At 37.1% G+C, this 27,447-nt stretch overlaps 1 protein-coding gene across 1 annotated transcript in view; it reads left to right on the top strand.

Moving 5' to 3' along the window:
• Window positions 1-27,447, top strand: part of CCSER1 (coiled-coil serine-rich protein 1) — a 635,129-nt gene that overhangs the window by 287,505 nt on the left and 320,177 nt on the right. Inside the window, exon 7 of the mRNA XM_010586161.1 lies at window positions 26,971-27,054. Coding sequence (XP_010584463.1) covers window positions 26,971-27,054 — 84 coding nt within the window. The remainder of the gene's footprint in view (window positions 1-26,970; window positions 27,055-27,447) is intronic.

Consider the following 27,447-nt stretch of genomic DNA (forward strand, 5'->3'; position numbering starts at 1 on the left):
AACGCACTGCACCTTCAGCATGTGTCAGTTCCTGAATCCTCCTCACCTTCTGACAAGAGGTACCTTCCTGAGACAATGAGCTTTATGAGGTAAAAGCCCCATCTTGGCCCTTAGATCCATGCTGAAACAATCAGAAACTTTGTTGGCCAGTCTTTCTGGACCTAAATTCCATATCTTTGTAAATCCGTCATCCTTTTTATTACAATAAAAGTTGCCACATTTTTTTTGTGTGAGGCGAGACAAGCAATTGTACCAGCCTCCACTGTGGGCTTTGAACTCTGGAAACCCTAAATACCAAGGCATGTAGTCTCCCACTGTCCTGGTTTCAGCTGGGATAGAGTTAATTGTCTTCCGAGTAGCTGGTACAGTGCTATGTTTTTGAGTTCAGTATGAGAAGAATGTTGATAACACACTGATGTTTTCAGTTGTTGCTAAGTAGTGTTTAGACTAAAGTCAAGGATTTTTCAGCTTCTCAAGCCCAGCCAGCGAGAAGGCTGGAGGGGCACAAGAAGTTGGCACAGGACACAGCCAGGGCAGCTGACCCAAACTGGCCAACAGGGTATTCCATACCATGTGATGTCACATCCAGTATATAAACTGGGGGGAGTGGGGACAGGGGGATCGCTTCTTGGGGACTAACTGGGTGTTGATCGGTGGGTGGTGAGCAATTGCACTGTGCATCATTTGTATATTCCAATCCTTTTATTATTACTGTTGTCATTTTATTAGTGTTATCATTATCATTATTAGTTTCTTCTTTTTATATCCTATTAAACCGTTCTTATCTCAACCCACGAGTTTTACTTCTTTTCCTGATTTTCTCCCCCATCTCACTGGGTCGGGGGGAGTGAGTGAGCGGCTGCATTGTTCTTAGTTGCTGGCTGTGGTTAAACCACAACACCCACACTTACCATTTGAGGGATTATTTCTGTTTTTGAAACCTGGATTCACATAGGTTTTCTTTCTGGACAGAGTAATAATAGTACTTTTCTTTAGTACTGGACTACTGAGCTACTTAGCTAGTTCTTCTGTGAAAGAGGAGGCCACCCCTTTGATCAATGTCTTCTGACACCCCTTGTTTTTATGTTCTTAGTTGCCTGTATGTATTTCACGGCTGTGCCCACTTTGATTGTCCTCCCTGGAGGCTGTGCTCTGGACTGGCATATTCCCTTACCTGGCTCTCCTGTCCCTGCTGCAAGCTCCTGCTGGGCTTTCTAGTCATCATGATTCTCAGCTCTGGGATATGCAATTTGAGTTCAGCAGTTTAAGTGGGACCTCCTCTAGCCTGTAAATGCTATGAGAATAATCCCATCCTCCCAGCAGCCTGACTAAAAACCACTCCCAGATAAACCACAAGGGAACAAACATTTTGCATATTGTTACACTTCAGAATGTTTTATTCTTGTTGTGTAAATTAACTGATTTTGCAAAATGCTGTTATTGTCTTCTTACACTTTTCCTTCAGCAAATTACAGAATTAAATTATTGATTGACCCAATTAGAAGACATTTTTAATGAACAAATTTTTACATTTAAAAAATGTAATCAGGCATTTTTTTGGTACTGTGCTTTTAAAAATGTCAGAAGTGTTGCTGAACAATGAGAAGGCTGAGGATGGAAAGCCCTGTGATTTAATGCATTGAACTATTTTGTATGATGGGAGAGGATAAGCTATGACTTCTGCCTACTAGTATGATAAGATAGCCAAGTACACTGGTGAGAATAAGCCATACTTTCCTGGCTTTCAACAGTGGAAAAGCTTGAGAAGGGGATAAAATGAGGTGTAATTCCTTTCTTGGTTCCTAGGCTGTGCATCTCGGTACTATCCTCTGATTAGTTAGATGGCTCTTTGGCCATTCTGTGTTTAAAAATAAACCAGATACCTTCTTATAATAGGTAATTATTATGCCTTATAATGCCTGCATTAAAAGGAAAAAAAAATCAATATTTTAATTTATTTTCTACCCTGAAGATTATTATAGTGACATAAAGCATAGACAGAATGTTCTTGTCAGTGCAAAAATAGTACCATCTGGTATTTAATTTTGATTATTATATGAAGCTTAGGGTAAATTTTTATTATTTTCTGTCAAATCTGTCTCAGGATATACACATTCCTCCGTTAAATCACATTCATTATGATTACCATTCTGTTGATACTGAAATAGGTACCATATAAAGTTATGAAACTTTTATGAAATCTTAACTAGTGAAGCTTGTATGAGATGGTGATCCATCCTTTCTGTCTTAGGAGAATGAGCACAAAGCATGGCTATTTTAAGACATGGGCTGAATTGAAGAGGCATAGGTGAAGAAGTGCTCTGCTAGCCACATGTAAGCTGTCTTTTATCTGAATCTAGAGACTGAAAATGATACAGAAATAATGTACAGTGATCACAGCATTGTCTGAGGAATGGAAAAAAAAAGACTAAAAAGGATTAGGCATATTTGCCTTTCCATCAAACCCCACACTTTTCACCCAGTATCCAGAGGTATGGCCTCCTCGCCTCCTTGTGCTGCCTCATTTCCTCTGGCCCTTTATCTTCTATCCCTAATTGTCAGCTTCCCCTGGTGGGAAATGATCCTTAGCTTATGTTCCTGTCCAGACGCACTGTCTACTCAAGGTCCAGTTGATCTTCGGGGGTTTTTTCTTAACTCATTAAAGTCTTGTCTCTTGTGGTCTGTAACATCAAAATCTTTTCTCATTCCTTTGCTGTCTTTTCATTGACTTGAGTCTTTTTTCCTGCTGGAACAGCAATTTTCCAATGGGGCTGCTCTTTAAAAATTATCGAATATGCAGAATTTTCCAGCTGTGGGCATTTGTTGATGTAACTCTGACTTCATTCCTTAGGCTGTTATTTCTTCTAGATGATTTCTGCAGGATTGCCTTTCTTTCCAAGGCAAGAATGAAAGATGAATACTGCACTCAGTCTTTCAGCAAATTACTTTCTTGCAAATCAAAAATTTAGACATTTGATAAAACATTAATTTTAGGTTCTTGTACAAGAAAATTATATTCTGTTTATACATAATACGGCACTATTTATATTACTGAATCTGTTTTGGTGTTGATTATTATAAATTAAGTTCAGATTTTCTGTGGCATTTATTGTTTGTTTCTCTTTTTTTCCTTTTGATCATATTTTCTATCAAAAGCTGTAAACTTTTCTTCTGCTATTTTTGATTACTTCCTCTAGCTTAATTTTTCTTTCATGTTTTTTCCTTGTATTTCTTCTATTGCATCATCACTGGGGAGGTTTACAGTCATGGGGAGGTTTACATGGCACCAGGCTTGCTGGCGACAGATGGAGTCCAGCTATCTCAAAGGGGTAAAAGGATTCTCACTCATGAGATGGCAGGGCTCGTAGAGAGAGCTTTAAACTAGGTTTGGATGGGGAAGGGATAAAACTAGGCTCACCAGAGATGAGCCTGGGGGTGGCATACCAATGTTGGGAGTGGAATTGATAGCCCAGCTCAAGTGCATCTATGCCAATGCACGCAGCATGGGCAATAAACAGGAGGAGCTGGAAGCCATTGTGCAGCAGGATAGATGTGACTTAGTTGCCATCACAGAAACATGGTGGGACAACTCCCATGACTGGAGTGCTGCAATGGATGGCTATAAGATCTTCAGAAGGGATAGGCAAGGAAGGAGAGGTGGTGGGTGGCTCTCTATGTTAGGGAGTGTTTTGATTATACAGAGCTACACGATTGTGATGACAAGGTTGAGTGCTTATGGGAGGGAAGGTCAACAGGGCAGATATTGTGCTGGGAGTCTGTTACAGACCACCCAGCCAGGTTGAAGAGACAGATGAATCATTCTGCAAGCTGCTGGCAGAAGTCTCACAATTGTGTGCCCTTGTTCTCATGGGGGACTTTAACTTTCCAGACGTGTGCTGGAAATACAACACGGCAGAGAGAAAGCAGTCTAGGAGGTTCCTGGAGTGTGTGGAAGATAACTTCCTGACACAGCTGGTAGGTGAGCCTACCACGGGAGGAGCCTTGCTAGACCTACTGTTTACAAACAGGAAAGGACTGGTAGGAGGTGTGATGGTCAGAGCCTGTCTCAGGCTTAGCAACCATGAAATCATAGAATTCTCAGTTTTTGGTGAGGCAAGGAAGGTAGTCAGCAAAACCACGACTATGGACTTCTGGAGGGCAAACTTTGGCCTGTTCAGGACACTGGTTGAGAGGGTCCCTTGGGAGACAGTCCTGAAGGGCAAAGGGATCCAGGAAGGCTGGACATTCTTCAAGAAGGAAATCTTAATGGCTCTGGACCAGGCTATTCCTGTGCATAGCAAGATGAAGAAAGATGACCGGTCTGGCTGTACAGGGAGCATTTGCTAGGACTCAAGAAAAAAAAGAAGAGTTTACCATCTTTGGAAGAAAGGGCAGGCAACTCAGGAAGAGTGCAGGGATCTTGTTGGATCATGCAGAGAGGAAATTAGAAAGGCAAAAGCTCAGCTAGAACTCAATCTGGCCACTGTCGTAAGAGACAACAAAAAGTGTTTTTACAAATATGTTAACAATAAAAAGAGAGCCAAAGAGAATATCTATCCTTTACTGGATGCAGAGGGGAACATTGCCACCAGAGATGAGGAGAAGGCTGAGGTACTTAATTTAATGCCTTCTTTGCCTCAGTCTTTAATAGTGAGTCCAGTTATCCTCAGGGTACTCCACCCCTTGAGCTGGAGAGTAAGGATGAAGAGCATAACATACCCGCCTTAATCCAGGAGGAAATAGTTAGTGACCTACTATGCCATCTGGACACTCAGAAATCTATGGGACCAGATGGGATCCATCCAAGAGTACTGAGGGAGCTGGTGGAGGAGCTTGCCAAGCCACTCTCTGTCATTTATCAGCAGTCCTGGTCGACAGGGGAGGTCCCAGAGGACTGGAGTCTTGCCAATGTGACGCCTATTTACAAGAAGGGTCAGAGGGAGGATCCAGGGAACTACAGGCCTGTCTCAGCTTGACCTTGGTACTGGGGAATATTATGGAGGGGTTCATCTTGAGTGCACTCACATGGCAAGTCCAGGATAAGAAGGGGATCAGGCCCAGTCAGCATGGGTTTACGAAAGGCAGGTCCTGCTTGACCAACCTGATCTCCTTCTATGACCAGGTGACCTGCCTAGTGGATGAGGGGAAGGCTGTGGATGTTATCTTCCTTGACTTCACCAAGGCTTTTGACACTGTCTCTCATGGCATACTCCTTGAGAAGCTGGCAGCTCATGGCTTGGACAAGTGTACTCTTTGCTGGATAAAAAACTGGCTGGATGGATGAGCCCAGAGGGTTGTGGTGAATGGAGTTAAATCCAGTTGGTGGTGGGTCACGAGTGGTGTTACCCAGGGCTCAGTACTGGGGCCAGTTCTGTTTAATATCTTTATTAATGATCTGGATGACGGGATCAAGTGCACCCTCAGTAAGTTTGCAGATGACACCAAGTTGGTAGGGAGGGTTGATCTGCTGGAGAGTAGGAAGGCTCTACAGAGGGATCTGGACAGGCTGGATCGATGGGCCGAGGCCAATTGTATGAAGTTCAACAAGGCCAAGTGCTGGGTCCTGCACTTGGATCACAGCAACCCCATGCAGCGCTACAGGCTTGGGGAAGAGTGGCTGGAAAACTGCCTGGCAGAAAAAGACCTGGGGGTGTTGACAGCCGGCTGAATATGAGCCAGCAGTGTGCCCAGGTGGCCAAGAAGGCCAACAGCATCCTAGCCTGTATCAGAAATAGCGTGGCCAGCAGGAGCAGGGAGGTGATTGTTCCCCTGTACTGGGCACTGGTGAGGCTGCACCTCGAGTACTGTGTTCAGTTTTGGGCCCCTCACTACAGGAAAGACATTGAGTTGCTGGAGCGTGTCCAAAGAAGAGCAACGAAGCTGGTAAAGGGCCTGGAGCACAAGTCTTATGAGGAGTGGCTGAGGGAGCTGGGGCTGTTTAGTCTAGAGAAGAGGAGGCTGAGGGGAGACATTATCGCTCTCTACAACTACCTGAAGGGAGGTTGTAGTGAGGTGAGTGCTGGTCTCTTCTGTCAGGTGGCTGGAGATAGGAGAAGAGGAAATGGCCTCAAGTTGAGGCAAGGGAGATTTAGGTTAGATATTAGGAAAAATTTTTTTACTGAGAGGATTGTCAGGCATTGGAACAGGCTGCCTAGGGAAGTGGTTGAGTCACTGTCCCTGGAGGTATTCAAAAAGCGAGTAGACGGGGTACTTCAGGACATGGTTTAGTGGGCATGGTTGATGGTTGGACTCAATGATCTTGAAGGTTTTTTCCAACCTAAATGATTCTATGATTCTATGATCTCTTTCCTCTGTGTCTTATTTAATCCATTCTTCTATTATATTACTTATTTAGCCTTCTCTCACAGCTTCTCCTTCTTTCCTGTGATTGGGGGGCTTTGTTTGTGTCCCCGCATACACAAGCCCGGGCACTTCCTTAGGCTTTCTGGAGCGCTAGGTCCGATAAGCCAGAGAAAGCATCTCTTTCAAAGTAAGATTAATCCTTTCTCAACCCAATTTCAACCAGCACGTATTGGCAGGTTCTGGGAGGCCCTGGATAAGAAACTGTGTCTGAACTGGGACTGAGCTTAATGTGTCATCAGCATTTGCATTCAGCAACACATCATGGAGCTGATTAAGGATTTAGGGCATAGAAGCAGCTATCCTGATACAGCATTGACCTACTGCACTCCTGCATGAGGGAACATCGCCCCTGTGGGATACCCAAGACCAAGTAAGCAGACATGTTGTCCAGAGCAATACAATATTGATGTCTGCATCTAATTGTATTACTAGGAGAATGGAATAACTTCAGGTGGGATAGGTAGGAATCGGTAGTTGAAATGAGGGGATAAGAGTAAATTAAAAGGGCAATCCTTACTTGATGCATGATGTGTCACCTATATCCAATCCGGGACTGCATAGACACTTTTTTGTTTTGTTTTGTTTTGAATTGCAGGATTTCACATCCACTGGAAAGGATTGTATACTTCATGTCTGCATTCAAATACATAAATTTGTATTGTGTTTAACAGGTTATGATCTCTGGAAATAGGCTGGTTTATATATATTTTCTTGTTTAGTTGTGCCATATACTGAATATATATTGGCATCTTCCTTAGCACTGAGAAAGGTGATTCAGTCAGCAAACTTCTTGTGCAGCAAATGGTCAGCAAATGGTTCTTTTGCTAATAAATTAGAATTTGATTTACTTTTGGTGATTAAAAGTTTAATGCCTTTTGATCTCATGCATACTTAATGCATATATACTACTTTGCTTTTAATGGATTGGATTACAAAGGCTAATAGCATTCCTAAAGTGTTTTACAATAGCCGATTTGTATCGGTGCAAGAGCATTTTCCTTGTTGTGAGGTTTAGTAGAAATTGACAATAGAGTTAAACAGTAAATAATTCATCTGATGTGTTATGAAGAGTGAAATAATTTCATCCTTTTGTTGACAGGTTTGGCTATATACCAACAATTTTAAAAGTAGGGATGAGAGTAAAAATTTATAAACCAGCCAGGCAATAAGATGCCTAGAGGAACACACATTACTCTTGAAGAGCAAAATAGGGGTCGCCCAGATTGATCTTTATGATACCATAAACCATTGTGTTTCTCCCATAAGCTGCTTCTTTCCATTGAATCAAGAAAATCTATGCCTCTTTTTTAATGGAGAAGTTCTGCTCTGGGGTTTTCATTCAATTTGATATCTCTGCAAAATCAGTCTGGCTTTTTCTGTTCTCTGAAGTCTAAGCCTGTCTCTCTGCAGGATATAAAAAATTACTGCTCACTCCTGTAAGTGTATAACACAAGCTTACTAGTTTGCATAGTCCCATTAATTTTCATAACACCCAGTAGTAAGTACTAAGCCTATTTTTACTCATTGAGAAAATATGTAGGGCAAATCCTCCATCTCCATACAACTGTGGAGATATATAGAGGATGAGAACCTAGTTCCATGAATACTGTGGCAACGGTCTTTTGGTGGAGGGACAGAGAGTGAATTTTGTGGAAAAGTAATTTTTTTTGTTTTGTTAGTGCTAATGCATGCACTGGTGTTAACCTGGGCAGGATCTGCTTCTGTATACATGGAAGGAAGGCTATGCTGCGGCGTTACGAGTATTGCATCTAGATACTACATCTGTATCTATTAAATGTACAGGCAAACTTGTTTAACCTTAAAAATTCTCGGGTTTTCAACAACAACAACAAAAAGATTAAGTTAATGACCATTGCTTGGTTCCATTTTACTTTTGCTTATTAAAATGACAGTAAGTTTTCTAATGTTTTGCAGTTTGGTTCAACGAGTAAGCATGTCCCATACTGGATGTAACTGGCTTCTTTGTTAGAGATTACAGTTAATGTTTTCATAGCCTTTAGCATGAGTTCTTGTTTTATATGTGGCAGAGAGAAGAAACAAAGCAGTGTCTCTCTATACTGTAGAGGAGATTCTTTGGAGGCACCTTTTAATGTGATGAAAACTTCCTGTGGAAATGAGTCATTTGATCAACAATGACAGTAAATTCTGATGTTTGCTTCAAAGATTTAACCTGTGAGATAGAGTGTTTAATACCATCTTTAAAGATCAGGACCTCATTAGGACAGAGGTTTAATCATATATATAGATATGGAAGTAATTTCTATCCCTAGTTTATAGCCTTAATTAAACTCCTCATCCACAATCTGAAAGGTGCTAAAGGACAGTATCTCCAGAAGTACAGGATTTTCTAAGTCATTCTGTAATTGTTGTCGCAGGCTTTTTACACATCTAAATTCCAGGGGGGGCGCGGCATGGAATATCAGGTGAAACCATGTGTATTTCCACAGCAGTTTCACACTCAGATGATTTTTCTCTACTAATTTTTGATAAAACTTCTGCTCTTTTACTGCAAAAGCAGCCACTTTATATTTTCAGGGATAACATTTGACTTTTGTAGGACACAGTTAATGCCAGTGGTGCATAAATATAGCAGCAGCTGAGAAAGAATAGTTGTCTAAGTTCTGCTTCCTTTTCTGTCAGACTGAAGATCTTTGAATGATGAGTGTTCAAAGCATTGACAACAGCAGATATACTGTCAGGAAGAGCTTACCAGTACTCCGTGTCCATCAGCTACAGTTAGCCCTAAGAGCCATAATCTTCTTTCATTCAGATTTTCATTTAATCTCCAATTGAGAAACTTAACTGAGAAGGAAATAACCCCTTTTTCCACTTACTGTTCTGTGTAATTTGAATTGAGCAAGAAGACAAAGAACTTTTAAGCATGAAAGCACATAATGAGCTGTACAAGAGGCAGTGTACTCAATGCCAACAGTTGTTAAACATATATGTGCTAGCAAAATCAGGGTCCAGGTTAATAGGCATAATCTGCTTTTTATTTTAGGCACATAAATATGTAGTCTTTAGTATTTCAGGCTTATTTTGCTGATTGTTTTTCATTAGTTCCCTTAGTTTAGTCTCCACCTTGTTATTGCTTTTCATGCATGGAGCTGATACTTGGGTTTGACCTTTTTTAAAAATGTATGTAGAAAGAGTATGAAGTGTAGGACAGTAAGTACCTTTTCTTTAAAATAAATAAAGGTGAATGACTGAGATCTTGCACATCTTTCAAGTGGGAGTCCCAACGACTGAATTTGACATACAGGTTGATACAGATCAGTGATGTTATTTGGGTAAATCATTTGTCATAAACAGGTTATACTGATGAAAAATTTAGGTTTATTTTTCATGAGAGGAGAATAATATGATTGATACCATAGCTTTTTAATATGGATTTCAAAAAGACATACTTGAGAAAATATAATGAAATAAACTACAGTGAATAAATTGCTAATAACATACGTACTGAAGGATTGTGTTACCATATTTAAAAAAGGTTGTGATTGGTTATTAAAGCTAAATAGAACTTGAGAAACAGGGAAATTCAATTTGTGCATTCACTTATAATTTGTTTTGAATCAGTTGGACTATGTTTCTTCAAACAAATATTTGTTTTTAACAAAATAATAGTTTTCATTAATGCAATTGGTCCAAACACAGCAACAGTCACCATAATTCTCAGTGATTCTTGCTTATTCACATTGTTCTGAAGAGTTTTATGAGTGTTTTCTCAAAATTAGAGCCCTGTTTGGGTTTTCTATGTCAGGTACCCAAAAACTGAAGGAACTGAAATTGTAAGTTTATTTTGAAAGTATAGCTTATATGTTTCTGTACATCCTTATATAGTTCTGAATATCTGAAGAATCCTATTGCTGTTAGTTTTTGAAACAAAACAAAACCATGGTTCTTCTGGACATGGCCAAGTACCTCAGCAACAGCTTTCATTGTTAGTACCAACAACTGACAGCGAGTGGTAGAAGTGTGACTGTATTCTTTCCACAGCCAAACTGATACAAGTAGAATATTCAGTGATGGCAAGGAACAACATTAGCATCATTTACAGATACAGTGACCAGTTCAACAGGGATTTTCAAAGTGTTCTCTTCAAGTAAACAAATTATTTTCCTACTATGTCTTTAATGTGTATGACATAGTAATTTACAGAACATCTAAACCACAGATTTGTTGTAAGAATTTCAAGGATTAGCTCTAAAAATGGGTTCTGTTTTGTAGCCTTATAAAAAGAGAAGGGAAGGTATACAAATCAGTCTTATAAAATCTCAGGGAACTGTTTTAAAATGGTTTTAAGCTGGTATTAAGGTACAACAATAAATAAAGCATACTTAGTAAGGAGAATGAAACTTTTCAGAGATTTGAACTATAATGCAGAAGGAAACAAGAAGTGTCCTCACTTGCATGCAGTATACCCCCATCTCTTTTCTCTCTTAAAAAAAAAAAAATAAAAAAAAATCCCAAACTCCAGAATCATCTTTGGGGTTTTTTTGTTTTTTTTTTTTTTCCCCCCAAACAGAGATTTTTTCTGATAAGCGATACAAGCCCTTTGTGTTAAAAGGCAACATGATCCCCTTGCTAAAGAAAACTATGAAATCAAACCAAATAGGTCTTATTCCAGGGCAAACACAACTTTTTAGTATGTTGAGTGGCTTTTCAAACAGACAGACAAAAATTAGCCTTTACATTAATTTTGTGTTATCAAGGGCAATTATACTTCAGAGAGAATCAACTCAAAGTAGCAAGACAGAACTGCTCTGCAATGTCTCTTTTATGTTACTGCCTTGCTTGAGATTTGATTCTTAACTCCAGTTCCACTCCACAGCTCCCAGAAAACTGCAAATAATAAGTATGTGATACAAGTGAGAACAAGGTGAGATGACAGTAGTTTAGCAGTCTTCAAAATGTGCAGAATGATCAGTCTGCATGGATTAGCTAAGCTACAGCTAGCTTTATCCTATATACATAAACAATGGTGATGTTGAACAAATTTTACTTGAATAGATGAATTTGTTGTATCTTGCATTGCTGAAATTACTTTCTGTTTTCTGTAGCTCCCATAAATCCACTGTGTACAATTGTCAGATTACTATGCTGAAATCTGCTCAAATCCTCCCACCTAGATGTGAAAGGGGGGTGGTATGATGTGCTGGGTTTGTTTTGTTTCTCTCTTCTCTGTTTCACAGCTAAAACTGCAGGAAATATTTTTCCTCACATTGGACTATTAAAATATAAAATGATTCCCAGTTCACATGTTGGACTAGATATTCCAATTCAGTTGCTAAGGATACTGTTGAGCTTCAAAAAGTTTACATAGAAGAGGGAGAAACATGCAAATACTAACTGATTGGGAAATCAGTATTAATCACTCCTAAAATAACAGCCATAAAAATTCATCCATCTGTTTCAATGATTGAAAGTAGACCCAGGAATCTTACTGGTAAATATTTTCAGTTTTGGTAGTTCACCCTACCCACTCTCAAGTAACTGGAAATCTTTTGGGAATATAAAGTCCTGGGCTCAGAACCAGTGAGGCTTGGGAAAAGTATACAGCCCTTAATTGTGCCTGACCCAGGTGTGGTACAAGGATAAGGAGGATTAAGAGGTGTGAGAGCAGTAATAAGCAAAAGAGAGAATTGAGATATGATCATGGCAACAAATAGTAAAAAACATAAGAGTTTTATTCAGAGATTTTTCATTGTCCTTTTTGTTCAGCTTCCTGTTCTGTAAGATCATAACAACAACCTATGTCAAAAGAATTTTTAAGACTTATTTTATTAGTACCGCAAGCCACAGTGCAATAGCAAGGACTGCTTTTACGATAACAGCACACAGACCTGTACAGAAGACATCCCAGAAATCTGTGTGTTGGCTATCTTAACCCTCAATCTGTGATGCTTATATGTGCCATATTTACAACGGGAATCTGAAAATGTCTGACAGTCAGATGCTGCTGCCCTGTCAGTCTCAACAGTATCATACTCAGCTAATAACCCATGGGGCCACTTACCAAGGGAAATGCTTCAAAGCTCATGCCAAGGGGTGAGGTGCTAGTGACACCTATTTTCTCAGAAGAAGCAAAATAACAATGGACATTTGCTCTGTTATGTAATCAGGAAGAAACCTGCTCTTTTGCACTAGAAAATTAAAGAGTAACCAGCGATTTCTTTGTGAAAATTTGAGGAGAAAGAATGGCTTTGAGGTAGTGAGTGTACAGAGTGGCTGAACAACACAAGGCATGAAAATATAATGGTATGTTTGAGAATTGACGTGACTTTAGAAGCAGTTTTATTTTACATTGTTTAATTAGCTCATATATTGGGGGGGGGGGGGAATCTTGCATTATGCTAATCTAAAACCACCTGAAAATTATTTTCAAATGGAAAGAATTCCTATTACTAAAGATATGCTTAGCCATAATTTGCTATACTTCATTATGACATATTATTTAGAAATTTAATCGTCCGTGACCTTATTGATGACCAGTTTAGACTATGGTTCCATCACTTTCTTCTGTTCATGAATAGAACAGGGGCATTTTTAGGTATCCCTTAGCTTTTGTATTAAAACAAATACCTAACTCTTGATAAGTTTTTTTTATATATATATAAACCACAATATATTCAAAATACAACTAATCAGGAATGTAGGGCTTAGGAAGATTAACTGTTGCTTAAAGTGAAAGAGTGTGTAATTAAAATGATGATAAGGTAGTCATGATTGTAATTATTGAGGTTACAAAGATTAGACTTTAAACCATTTGCATAAAGATGAAGAGACCTTGAATGTGAATACGTTTTAGGCTTTTAAATGTTAAAAAAAGTGGATCCTAGAATGTAATCCTTTCTTCAGTGGGGCTTTCGCAGACTGAACAAAACTCTTAAGCTGATTTTCCATTTCTCTCCATCCAAATCTGCTATTATTTTACCTGGGGTTTTTTACCTGTTGTTATCTACAAAAAAAATGTTTACCTGTTGTTTAGCTGCAACTTACAATTGTCAAGAAATGTGTGGAAATGTGTTTGCTAACCTGGGGGTTGACTTAGAAAAGAGGCTCACATATTTCTGAAGAAATTCCAGTTACCAATTAACATTTTCATTAGAATATTTGAGTCATAGTTAATTTGCATTAGGATTTATTATCTGAGCAAACCTGACCTATTAAACCTTCTAAATCTATTACTGCCAGCTAATGTTATGATTACAGGAAGAGTACATGGTGCGCCATAGCAACACGGCTTTTCCACCAAATTTTTAACTTGAAATCACCATTGTGCTGCTTATCACTGAATTATTAGACACCATAAATTATTTTATGCTAGCCACTCTCATGTCCATCTTTTTAATACTTTCCTTGTCATTATAAGTGCCTTTAGCCTTACAAGCTAATGAAAGGTTCTCGTATCAAGTCTGATTACCACTCTAATGTTTTCCAGGCATGCCTGGTGATGAGCTTGGCATATGAAACAATTTCCTACAGTAATAAAACTAATTAAAGTAGGCAGTCATCCCCACATCACTCTTTAATGAATTATAATGAGCTCATTAATCTATCCAGTCTCACTCACTGCATCTATTGGCTAAGCTTCTCTGGGGGTATGTCAGGGTAGAACACTTGCCCAGGAAAAAATGGGCACTGAAATGTATCTATTTTCTTTTTTTTTTTGACAAAACCCAGGAGACAGCAGAGGTCTACTGTAAGTAGAATATGCTTTTTAATAATCAAAATGGGAAAGGGTAAATAGCTAAGACCCTGTAATAGTGACAAAGGAAGAATCATGCAGGAACTTAACTAGGTGTAATATTGCATGGCAAGTGACAGCATAATTAATGCCTCTGTGGCACACATAAATCACTTAAAATATGACTTACCAAAAATGTTTTAGTAACTGGATCTCTGGGAAACTGCCTGAAGAAAATAACATCAAGCTCATTTTTGGCTGAGTTTCTTGGCATTTTTCTTTGTTTCCTCAAAATGAACAGAGAAGAGGTTACAAGGTTAGGCTTCCCAATTCCATAATGACAAATATTAAAGAATTAAATGGTAAGATTTATGATTGGAAAGAGATGATTCATATGAACATCCATATAGCAGAACCACCTATTTTTCTTAGATTGTAACCCTGCAACTTTCCCCATCTGTAAAAGATCAAGTCTAGTAATAGCTAATTATGGCTACCCACTGGAGTTAACTAGTTCTTATTAGCATTTGGATGCTTTTAATTCAAATCCTACAGGCATAATTACAATGTTATTACCAGGCAAATTAATCTTTAGTTTACCTCCATTCATTTCATGTATTTTAATATTAATAAAAAGTTCTGCAAAAAGTACATTTCCAGCATATGAAAAGAAGGTAAAGCAAATAATACACTGTTCTAAAGCAGAAGCAGCAGCCACACTCAATGGTAAATTTCCATCAGTGTCTTCTCCACCACAGATTTGGTGCTCTTTTCTCATATGTAACAAAGAAGCTTGAATGATGCTCTACGTGAAACAGGAATTCATTTTTATGCAAACTACTGAGGCTTTGTTTCATTTTCCTGCAGAGAGAAAAAAGTGCAGGCTGCTCTAAAATCTCAGGAAGGCAGTGACCAGGGCAGACACAGTAAATGCAGGTGACTTGGGTTCAAGTCCCTGTTGTGAGCATGAGGAAGCACATGTGTCTGTACCCACCTCCCCAGGGGTAACCTCAGCCACTGAGCTCATGGGTAGGCAGCAGCACAGGGTAATGGCTATTCTTCCAGCTCAATAGTATGAAAACATATTGCCCCTGTGAGGTTCTTCAAAGCTGATGAATTTTTATTCAAGAAGGTCAAGAGCTTTTTTTTTCTAATGAAATAAACACTTTAAAGTGAGAAAATAAATTGTTATAAAATCCCCAAGTGGCTTCAGTCGTAAAGAAAAAGTGGTAATCTGCCACTCAGTTACAAAGAAACAAACAAAAGATGTCTTTGCTTCATGGTCATTGCTGTTTCCCGTGGTATCTTGACATTATTAGGCTTTTTGTTTGTTTCTTTTTACAGAGGAAAATTTTATAGAGACTGTCTTCCAAATTTACAGGAAAAGAACAATATAGTTCAAGTTTCTTCTAGAAGACTTGTATACTTGAATTATTCCAATTTAAAATGTGCAATGTAGGGGGCTCTAAGTATAAAAAAAACCCAAACAAAATGACACAAACAAAACCCAACCCTTTTTATTTCTATATTATTTATGCATAGAATTTTATTTCTACTTGGCTTAGTACAGTGGTGTATCTCTCTGCATGGTAGCTCAGAAACAGGAAGAGCAGTTCTGTATTAGCACGTTTATTATGCCAACGCATGTTTTACTAATTAGACTGTACTGTCTTCCGTACTGGCTAAACTAGGTAGGTATTTATAGGTGGTACTGTACTGTCTTAAGAGACTTAAATTTTGTAGTATCTTTGTAATTGTCCTATGACAGCATAACTGTCTTCTGATAGCTGAATTTTGTTTTAGTTATCTGTCAAAGCCTTTTTTAATTTTGCTTAAAAACTCACTAAGATAAAGATGTCTTTTCTTTTGTAATGATCGTAATGTCAGTCCAGAAATTAGATTTTCTATATGTATGCAAAGTTGGCAGAATTTAAAGATTGATATAGCTGCATAAAAACTACCAGCAAAATGTCACATTGGTTGAACAAAGGTTTGCTCTCAAATGAAAAATGCAGTTTCGTTTAAGGTCAGTAAGTAATTGGCTGTGCAGTTTGTAAGGGAGTCACACTGATTGTACGTTCTAGTTGAGTCTTTTTAGATTTTTTTTTTAATTTACTTTTCTATGACCGCCTAGCTTGAACATTGACTTGCAAAATTCAGAATTCTTTTTTTAGAGAATATAAGAAGCTGATGGAGATGTAACCACCTGAAGAGGAAAAGAAAAGCAAATATTTCATTGAAAGCATCAAAATAATGAGTAGCATGAATAGTTTCAATAAAAAATAAACATAGCCAATTATCCTTTTGGTAAGATATATATTGAAAATTACATCCTTTCATTACCCTGAAATTTCCTCATACTTATTTATATAAGTGAGAAGCATAGTGACAGTGTGAAGTATGTTCACTGTAATTCAGAATCTGCTCTTGCCTACCTGATAAGAAGGCATAAAACCTCAGTGGTTCTATACAAGAAATGGGTGTCCAAGAGCTCAGTGTACTAAATGGCAGTAAGTGAAAGAGGCTATGCCAATATTCCACAAAATTGCTCATTTAGAGAAACAAATCCATCTGTCTTTAGCAAGTGTGGTAAAGGCAGGAAACAATCTTCATGTTTTATATGTGCGAGATGTTCTGAAATATCAAAATAAATTACAGATTTGCTCACTGGTTGTGCATCATTTTGCTATTCGCTCCAGTTTTATTGAAAGGGTCAGTAATATTATGTAGTATGTTTATTGATATAAAATATTTGAAAATCTATAAGCAGCAGTAAATTACAAGTATTATATGAAGTTTAAGAGAGGACATCATGTTCTCCTCAATACCTCTTAATGATATAAGAATAAATACAGTGTATGGTACTTCTGTGGCCTCATTTTATCTAAATATGAGGGTCTTACTTTTCTGTGTTACTATTGTGGATCTAGGGAGCCTTTTGCAATAAATGGAGTTAGACTGGTATGAAAGTACTCTAAGAATTGCCAAAGAAAAGATATTATGTTTTGAGATTTCTTTTTTTTTTTTTAATTTGTTTTATTTTTTTATTTGGATGAATGTGGCCATGGTTAGAGATGTCATTAGGCATTAACACAATATTAGCGTTTACGTGGTGTTTTGTGTGATGTGAACAGGGGAGTCCTTTTTCATAGGCACCAAGCTCGGGAAACCTGTCACCTATTGCGGGTTCTTCTGGGTACCCCAGGTAAATGCTTACCTCCCTTTTGTATGTCTGAATTTCCTACCTTGAAAAAAATAAAAACAAAAATAAAAAGGGGATGGCAGAGACCTCATTATATGGAAGTATTTGGAATCCACAACTGAAAAGAACCCATATTTCAAAATATTGTACATATGGGAAGTTGGAGGGGGAAGGGGAAATAAGGCAGCAATTTGTAATCTACTAAAGTGTAACAAAATTACCAAATTCCTTATATTTAAAAATGCATGGTTGCCTCAATACTCGCAGTATTGGTCTCTTAATATCATAAAATATTATTAGTGGTCAAATAAAACTTTATGGTTCAAATAGTGAGGAAAACATTTAGATTAATCTGGGGTAAACTTTTTATTTCCAGAATATATTTGTGTGTCCTCTGCTATTCTACTAGTCTATATGCTCTTTTGACACTCTTTCCTTAGAATCTGCATTTGTCTTTATAACATATTTCCCATTTTATACAAAGGTAAAACACGGGATGCATGAAAAAAAATCTAAATTCTGTCTTATGAAGACATCTTGCTTACATCAGTTGAAGAATTTGTAGTATTTGCCCCCATTTAATAATTTTCTTAAATATCTGGCAGAGAACCAGGTAGCCTGCCACCATGAGCTTTCACGTTCCTCTCACTTATTCTCCAAACCTGCACTAAACGGTATTTAGTGGTAACTTATTTATCACTTATTTCTGTGAGTATTTGTTATTTGCATGCATTATCTATGTGTGCAAGCATTAGTATTTTTGATCTTAAAAACTTTCCTGGAATTCCACATTATTTTTGTAATTATAACCTTAACCAGAGGTGGCTGAATCTCTTCTCCTTTCTTATTCTCTTGAGAGCATTTAATAAGATTACTTCTGTCAGTTCCTAAGTGTTTGAAAGATCTAAAAATTTATTCATTGGTTTCCTCCCTGAATCATCCCGGACAATCTAAAATTATTTTTATTCAGATCCTAAAGAAAATCTTGACTTGGCTTTAAAAATGGTAACTGGAAAACCTAAAAATATGTTTTGTCTTTTGGTTGTTCTGCAGAAGAGGTTGTTTTGTCACATTTTTCCTCACACCTGAAAGAGCTGAAGTCACTATTTTTTAAGGCTCCCCTTTCCTCCTGTCTGAAATTTTCTTGTGATTCCAGGAAGCAGGAGAAAGAGTATTTTAAAGCATAAATGTTGAATTCAGCATAAAATAATGGAAATGGTGTCACATTTTCAAGCTGATAGTAGGAGACTACAGAGGAGACTTCAGCTTGGTGGCCTGTGCTGTGTTGGAGCCAGAAGGAACTTTGCTATTTATCTCCTCCCAGGGGAGCCAGGATCTGATTTGGACTTGTCTCCTTCCATTTTGAGAAATGAGGTTTTGTGAAGGACATTATTCTCCTTATATGAAGAAATGCATTTACTGGCGTGGCAGTAAAGAAACTTTTACAAAAATGTGGCAGTTGGCAGATATTTTTACTCCCGGCCTAAATGGTTTTAACATGCTGGTTGGCAGAAAGAAACTGTGACATACCAGTGAAAAAGTGGCTGCATTTCAATTGTGAGTGAAATTATATCTTTACAAAGTTATAGATCTTACAGGTATTCTTTGACGTCAGTCAGTCTATATGTGTTACATGATTAAGGTTGTTTGCATGCAAGAGTGTGAAGGGGTTTTGCTGATTTGGTACTAGAGCAAAAAATTAGATAAGAATAAGATATTTTTCCCTGGTGATAATGAGAGTTAACAGGAGAAAATTAAATTGCTAAACTTCATGGTTACAATTTAATGTAAAAATAAAATAAGCAAGGCCAAAATACTAAAACAAACAAACAAACCCCTCACCCTGATTATAAAAGGTTTTCTTCAATTAATAAGTGGCATGAGATCTTACAGAGAAATTGCAATGCTGAAAGATAATTGTTGTGTAAGGAAGCACTCTTGGCAAATAAGGTTATTGTAAAAAAAAAAAAAAAAAAAATAAATGGTTTGTGTTTGTTTCCACATAAGTAGATACACCAGCAACATTGGGGAACTAGTCTGAGGAAAGAGTCTTGAAATGTCAGTTGAAGATATCCAAGAATAATAATGGAATACCGTAGAATAAGAAATCTCTTGCACCAGCTACTCATTCAAGTATGCTAAAGAAACTGCTATGAGAAATTGTCGAACTACTAACTCTTAGCTGTTATCTGTTGCTTAAATCATCTTCTTAGCAAAATGACAGATAGAAATAAGATAACATTTTTTTGTTGTTTGTTTGGGTTTTTTTAATAGTTCTTTTAATTTGACTTTGTTACCAGTTAAATTAGTAGAAACTGTTCTGGTAAATAGATTTAGTTGGCCCATAAATGAATATAATAAATGGGGAAGAGCAGACCTGACTTTCTGCAATTTTAATCACACCTCAGAATTCTGCTGGAAGAGTCATCAGCATGTGAATAAGGATGATCTGTTTTGTGTAGTTAACTCAATTTCCAAAAAGCCTTCAACAGGGCCCTTCATCAAAGGCTTTTAAAAAATAAGAGGATGAGTGGGAAAGTCTTCTTGTAGATTAATGGCAGATTAGGTGTACAGTACAAAAGATGTAAGTAAGTAGTCATTTATTAAAGGAAGAATTATACTTCCAGAAGGGTCCAGAATAATCAGAATAAAAATGGAGTATGAAATGTTACAAAAAAATCTCATCATACCAAATAATTTAAAGATGAAAGGCAGTTGAGATTCAATGTCGGCAGACACAAAGGAAGAAGAAAAGTCCTATTTTTCTAAATGAGGAAAGAGATCTCTCAGACATTGTGCATAGTTTCCTGAAAACACCAGCTTAGTACTTATCAAAATCAAAAAAAGTACATACAGTTGAGTAATTCTGAGTAGTTCTTGCAGGGGTTTTGATGAATTAGGTACAGGGACATTGTTTCCAAAGTCTGTTTATTCTGAAGTTTGTGACACCTGATTTTAGGTCTACAAAAGGGTTGGTGATTGAATTTTTTCCCTTTCTACAGAAAATGTAGAAGACATGTTTTTTTTCTATAAATCTGGGCCCCTAAGAATTATTTTGAATACTTACTTAGAAATTAATGCAAACCAAAATGTTATAATGCAATTGTGTGAATGGATGGCTAAGCCGCTGCTCAGATGCTACATGGAATCCTGATTACCTGATTCGAATGACTGATACAGTGCAACTAGAAAAGGTGGATCATAGGTTTTAATCAGAGATACAGGTGGTTTATGTAAGCACGTAGACTTATAAAACCAAAACCACAGGAAAATAGGAAATAGTCCTCTCAAGACAGAAACAATGACATTGTTTGACAGCAGTTTTTAAACAAAAGGAAGGTTTGGGGGATTGGGTTTTTTTGTTTCACTTGGTTGGTTTGTTTTCTTTTCATGAACATATAATTTATTTAGAGATATTACCAAAGGAGGTGTGGTACTGTGTATGTGAATTCTGGCTCAGGAAGAGCCATAAGGAGAGAGTAAATGGAGTGGTTATATTGGGAAAAATGCATTTATATGTTAGTTACATGTTTCCACTCCTGGCTGCTGTTCATGATTTCTGCAGGTTAGATATACCTTGGGCTTTACCTGGTATGATCGTTCAGTTTCATGTTTTGCAGTTTATTGATCAAGCTGCGTTCCTTTAAACTCCATGCTTTTTATTGTCACTCCTGAAGAGAGCAAAATACAGCTGAAGAAAAAAAAAAAAATTACTCAATCTGTATTTCACAGTTAACTGACAATTGGATCACTATGAAGAAAACATCGTTTATTTAGTTCTGTATTTATAAATATCTGAAGTTAAAGTATCATAGCCTACATAGTCTCTTTAAGTGTTACCTTCGTAGTAAAGTATCAGTTGAATTCTAGTATTCATATGCATATAGCTGCCCTAAATTGTTCCAGTAAAATATTTATTGACATACTCCATGTAATTTAACTTAGATAGAACAGGGTATAGAATTGCATAAGGTTTTATGAGGATTAATCACCCTTATTTATCATTATGAGACCAGATCCTGTGCTCCCGAAACTCCATTTGATTTCATGATCAGGAAATGAAATATAGAGCTGTTCCTTCAGAAAAGTCATTTGAATGCTGTAGCTGCATTGAAAGAAGATGTACATAACAATACCTGTTTTCTGATATGACCACAGCTTCCAAAGCTGATTCAGGATTTTTTTTATTTGTTTTGTTCCTCCTGGATGGATACCCTGTCGTGAGACTCTGCTTGTGTTGAGTCAGGGTGGCCGTGGGAGATTGCTCTGAGTTGCTGTGTTATGCTTTAATGGGAATTTCTGAAGCATGGACTTGCCCTCACCCTTGTGCTGGGCTTGAGCAACAGCTGGCATGGCAGTGTGAGTTGAGAAGTTAACTGTGACCACTGCTTGCGGTCAGCGGTCTCTCTTTGGGAGCATTGTCAGGACTCCAGCCAAGACTAACTGGCCTGGCAGAGCACCAAAACAACAGATGAGCCAAAAAAGCAAAATCCATGTGCTTTGCACATGTGAAGAATTGCAGCCAGCCAATTAATTTCTCTCTTGCTGTGATTGAGAGGAATTGATATGACAGATTTAAATTGATACAAGACGTAGAGTGAACACAGAAAGGGAAAATAAAACACTGGAAAGTCATACCGTGTACATACAGTAACATGGTGTAAATATGTCAGGGGACCATCTCTCAAAGATGGACCAGTGACTTCATTTTGACACCTGAAACAAATAATTCAGTCTCAGGTTCTCTCCCTCATGGTAAGATATTAAAACAATGATAATCAATAAAACTATTCGTGATCTGACAAAAGCCCATTTCTAAAAACACAGTGTGTAATATCCACAAGACTACTCACATGAGTAATCTCAAATAAGTAGATGCTCTTCCTTTTAATAAAACTGTGTGTGTCAACATGACACATGTTAACACAAGTGGGGTCTCAGTTTGTAGATAGATAATGGTGCTTCTCTACAAATTTCAAGTAAGATCCACAAAAGTACTTGGTGCTTTTCAGATGCCAGGTGGTATAAAGTGAACCATAAAAGATATCCGTAACCCTGTACAGTCTAGACTCCTATGCTGCTGGCATAAAAATCCTGTACATTTTAAAATAAACTGTGTTTTCTCTGAATATTCTAGATATTTATCCAGAAATGTATTAATTTTGCTGTATAAATCTGCTGCATAATTTAGAGGAGGCTTCAAGTATTATTGCATTTATGTAGCTTTCTGGACCTGATATTCAGTTTTAAATTTCTTAGTTTGGTTTGTTACAGGGTGTTTTTTTTAAGACACTGCACCCTAAGTAATTGCTGTTTTTTACATTACCCTAAGTTGGTAAACAATCTGCTTAGCATCTGAAATTCAGCACATTTATCAAATGAGTTTTATAATATTCTAATTTTATGGTACTATTTTGGCAGCATATTCTGTTTAGAATCAAAGTAAAATTGCAATAAATTTATCTTCCATAGTACTTGGTTAGTTCTGTTTATAGCACTTTGATTACAGTAAGCACAATATGCCTATTAGTTTCGAAGTATGAAGAGGTATAAAGTAAGTTTTCAAAATGGAAATGATTATGCTTTTTGGCACTTATGCATAACCTGCTGCAGCTGTCTTCACACACGCAGTACAATTTGTCATCTTGTGACCTAATCTGATGAGAAACAGATTTGCTATTATGTTTAGCATTTTCCCAGACGGACAGAATTAAACTAAAATAGGAAAATACTAGCACTGAGACATAGCAATTGCTGTCATAGGCTATGACTGAAAATAAGTAAAAGGGTGATAATTTGAAGAAGTACAAAGAGGATAATTTAAATAGTATTCTGACTGTAAACTTGTACAATAATAACAGCAGATCCTTAGTGAATATACAGCTACATCCTGGATCTTTTTTACAATCAGAGAATATAAGTGAGGGAAACATGATGGACATTTTTCACACAGCTGCTTTTGCATTTTTGTGGAGTATACCTGGAATTTAGACTGCAAACCTTTTTGATTACCTCCATTTAATAACAGAAAGTAATTTGAAGACGTACCATTTTATTTACAGATCATCCTGTGTCTAACAGTTCTCTTTAAGAATGAGCTGTTAATTGAGTTCTCTTTTTAGCAAGTATTTCCAGAGTCTTGGACAAGCCTGTTATGAACATGCTTACGGCAAGGGAGAGCAGAATTCTTATCCTTTTTTTTTCATAATGGGATCACGATCAACATTCATAAGAATAATGAGAATATCATTATAATATGTAATACTGTATGTAATATGTAGTACATATAATTTACTAAACTCATCAAAATGGCCTCAAAGCTATGGTGTATACAGGTAGCTTATGAAAACATGCATAGAACATATGATTGAATTATTTGGACTAATATTTTCATAGCATCCATGTTCTCATTGGACTGATAGCCTTGATAAAATATACTGGTATAAACTCATTTAGCAGAAAGATAAGGAATCAGAGTGTCCAAGGATATTGGTTTAGTTAATAGAAATGGTAAATGTTATCTAGCAGACTTTTAAATCTGTGGTCATTTGATTGTAGTTGGCACATGAACTCAGCTATACTTATATGCCAATCTGTTTTTTCTCTTACACTCTATAAATATTATAAAGGCTGTGAAAACATGAGAAATGTTTTGCACACATGATCATACCCAGCATTGTAAATAAGCTTATTCGTTTAAACATAGGAATGCATGGGTTAAGTATCTACTAGAATGTGGGTATAGTGAAAAGCCCAAATCATCAAGCCCCAAAGTGTTCAAAGTGTATATAAAAAGTCCTATTTTATGGGGGAAAATGTTTCTTCCAGCTTTGCAATTACAGTGTAGGCTTAGAATGCACTGATTGCATGCTTTGCTAAAAGCGGGCTATCCTTTTCAAGTCCCTTCCTCTTTGATGTCTGTTGTTGTGACATTTCCTTAGAAGGGAATTCTGGTTTTCAGGTAGGGGGTTTGGATTTTGGTTTGGGGGTCTTTTTAATACTATAAATCCCCATTGAACTGTGTCTCCTATTCTTCATTCATATTGAGAAGCTTTTCTCAATAAATTTCTTGGTCTTTCCATAGTAGCCCTGCACTGTACTACAGTTTCACAGTAGATAATGAAACATTTCAGGCCTCCTAAGGAGTAAAGGTGATCCGTTCCTGAATTCACACTATCTGATATGCATTGCTGTTTGCTCCTGGACTAATAACACAGAATTCCACCAGCTCTTGCTGCCCCTCCTACACCTTTCAATGGCATGCTACTTCTCTGGTATCCTCCACACAAGCCTTCACTGAAATATTTTGGCTCTTGCACAAAAATATGATTTTTGGAGCCTTTTCTCCTTCCCTAGCTTTTAATAGTTACTTTCTGGAAGAACTGTATTCACTGTTTTGGCAATAGATAGTTGATTCTATAACATTTTTTATTCTGTTAGTACTACATTCAGACAGAGTTATGGGATATTGAAATTACCCAAGCCTTTCTGCAGTCGACTATTTTTTTCTCTTTTATTCCTGTATGTTATTTTCTTTCTTCTATTCATGTTCTCAGTTGGTATTATAGCAGAAATGTCCTCAAAATATAATAGAAACAGAAGCACCAAGCACCATTTGTCTTTTTCCTTTTGTCTTGCGTTTGCTGAACGAATGATGCCTATGTAGATACCATGCAGCAGAATGGGATTATAAAATCCTAATTCTACACTGTGTTCAACAAGAAAAAGAGCTATCTGCTGCTTGCAAACCCAGTGTGGTGTAGAGTAGATGGAATATATACACTATGTTTATTATTCCTTCTTTTACTAAACAATAACAAAAATTTGGGAATTGCTAGCATTTCCCTTTTACTAGACAATTCTGGGTAACTTCTGCATACACATTGATGTGCCTGTACAGCAAGTTGCAAGGAAGATCCTGTCTAAGGTCACAGCAACAATGTGAAACCATGCTGACAAAAAGAACTTGGAATAACTTAACTAGAAATTGAGGTACAATAGCTAATGCCACATTGTTTTTAAAAAACTTTTTTTTTTTAAATTAAGACCTCACTTTGATAAAATAAATATTATTTAGAAGCAGATGTTTTTGCTAACAAAAATGTTCAATATGTGCTAATAACATATTCCGTGCTGAGGACTGTATTGTGGAACGTGCTAGTTTTTTACTTTCAGCTAACATTCCTAAACAGCAATCTATTAGTAGATAGTAAGAGTGAAATGCTGTGATACCATATAGCAAAGAAAAACTCCTGTGATTTTTTCCTTAAAGGATGTAGTGTAAGTTCTGGCTTTTTTCTAAGTTTGAATCTTTCAGGAGATCAGTACATAGTACTGAAGTAGTGTGTAAGCAGGTTCATATCTCTGCCAGACATGGGGTATCTCTTTTTATTGCAGTTGTAAATGTTTGGGGGTTTATATGTGAGTATCTTGTTTCTTCTTCCAATTCTGTTAGAGCGGATGATAAGCAATATAATGACTTTGAAAGGTAATTATTATAACCTAACATTTAACTGAGGAAAATGGACTTCACACTCTTTTTTGTCTTATATTTGTGTGTTCATTTGGAGTTACAAACACATTAGTACTGACAGAGTTCACGTTTATCACACTGGTTATACCCTTTTGAACCCCCGAGCTCTTCATGTTCTAAATAATTTCTGCACTTTTATACTTGTTATCATCTGTTAGCTAGAGGTCTAATTTTTTTTATTTTTAAACTAAGTGTTGTGCAAATAACACCATATTTCCAAAAGTTTTCTTGTTGTATGACTTGGGTTTTTGGGGAAAATAATGATACTCCAAACCAGTAAATTTCCCAAACTTCATAAATATGTCTCTGTACTAAGAAGGATGTAAAGATACAATTCTTCATTTATAGTTGTATGACCAGCTAGTTGGCTAGTTAGTTAGTTAGGCTTTTATTCTTCAACAGTTCAGTCATTTCATTGAGTTTCTCCTCTTGGATGTTTATCAGAACAACATAAAAATATATGATTGACATTTCTTCTCCAAATAAGGTGTTTAAACTTATATGGAAGGAAATTGCCTGGGGACAGCTTGCCAGCTGCCTCATGGACCTGGGTTTGGCTACAGTCCTAGCTATCAGGTTCATTTTCATGCAAGTCAAACTGAGTTACAGTCAATGGTTATATCACCAAGTGGTAACTATTTTCTTTCCTCCACCCAGTTAATATCAGAATTGCAGTTGTTTTGGCTGATGTGGGAAAAAAGATGTATGCATGGGAAGGATGCTTTACTTTTCCTGTGAATTTCTGTTGTGCTTTCTTTTTCATCCTCTCCAGGATCAAGAGCTCCACAATAATGCCTCTAAATTGATATTTCTCTAATGTTGTTTTGTATGAGTAAAATTATAACATTTCATAGCCATTCCTTAACTGAAAAGGAATGACCTGATAGGATCTTCAGTAAAAAGGCTTAAAGGATTCAGAAAACAAGGAAACGGACTTCTGTGAAGGGAGCTGTTCACATTTCTATGTAATGTCTTTGGATGCATTAATTTGTTTATGCAGCAACTTAGAATATGTTATTGAAAATACCACACATGACAAAGGAGAATTGAGTTTCATTACTTGAATGTAATTATCTCGCACTATGTGAAGCAGCCTTTTCTTGTCAAGACCAAAATAAAAGCATTAAGCCTATTATAACATCTCTTTTGATGTTTTTGTAGGATGGAATAAAAGATGAATGCTCAGTGCTGAAGCTGCAGCTGAAGGAGAGAGATGAACTCATAGCCCAACTTCGTGAGGAGCTGGTAAGCAGCAGAAGCAATTGTGATTTTTTTGTTGTTGTTGTTGTTTTTTTTTTAAGTTCATTTACCTGATAATGTCACTCAAGACCAGAAACTAAAGAAATACAGTTTCACACCCCCTACAGAATAGCTAGCCTAAGGCTATGTTAATCATTCAGATAAACACTGATAGGGACTTGTCAGCCTCTGAAGTGGCTACTATCTAGATGCACTGCTAATAGAAGTTTCTTTGAAAAGATTGTGTTGACAGTTGTCTTGCAGTATCAGAGGCAGAGAAGTAGCACAGCACTGTATGCATACGCCAGAAATCTTGAAGGGCTGTGCACATGTCCTGATGAATTGTGACTACTTCTCCTATGAGCTGCTTTTCACATCTACAAGAATGTTCAGTAGAAA

Source organism: Haliaeetus leucocephalus, unplaced genomic scaffold (assembly GCF_000737465.1).
Source record: "Haliaeetus leucocephalus isolate CR32 unplaced genomic scaffold, Haliaeetus_leucocephalus-4.0 Scaffold140, whole genome shotgun sequence".
NCBI lineage: Eukaryota > Metazoa > Chordata > Aves > Accipitriformes > Accipitridae > Haliaeetus > Haliaeetus leucocephalus.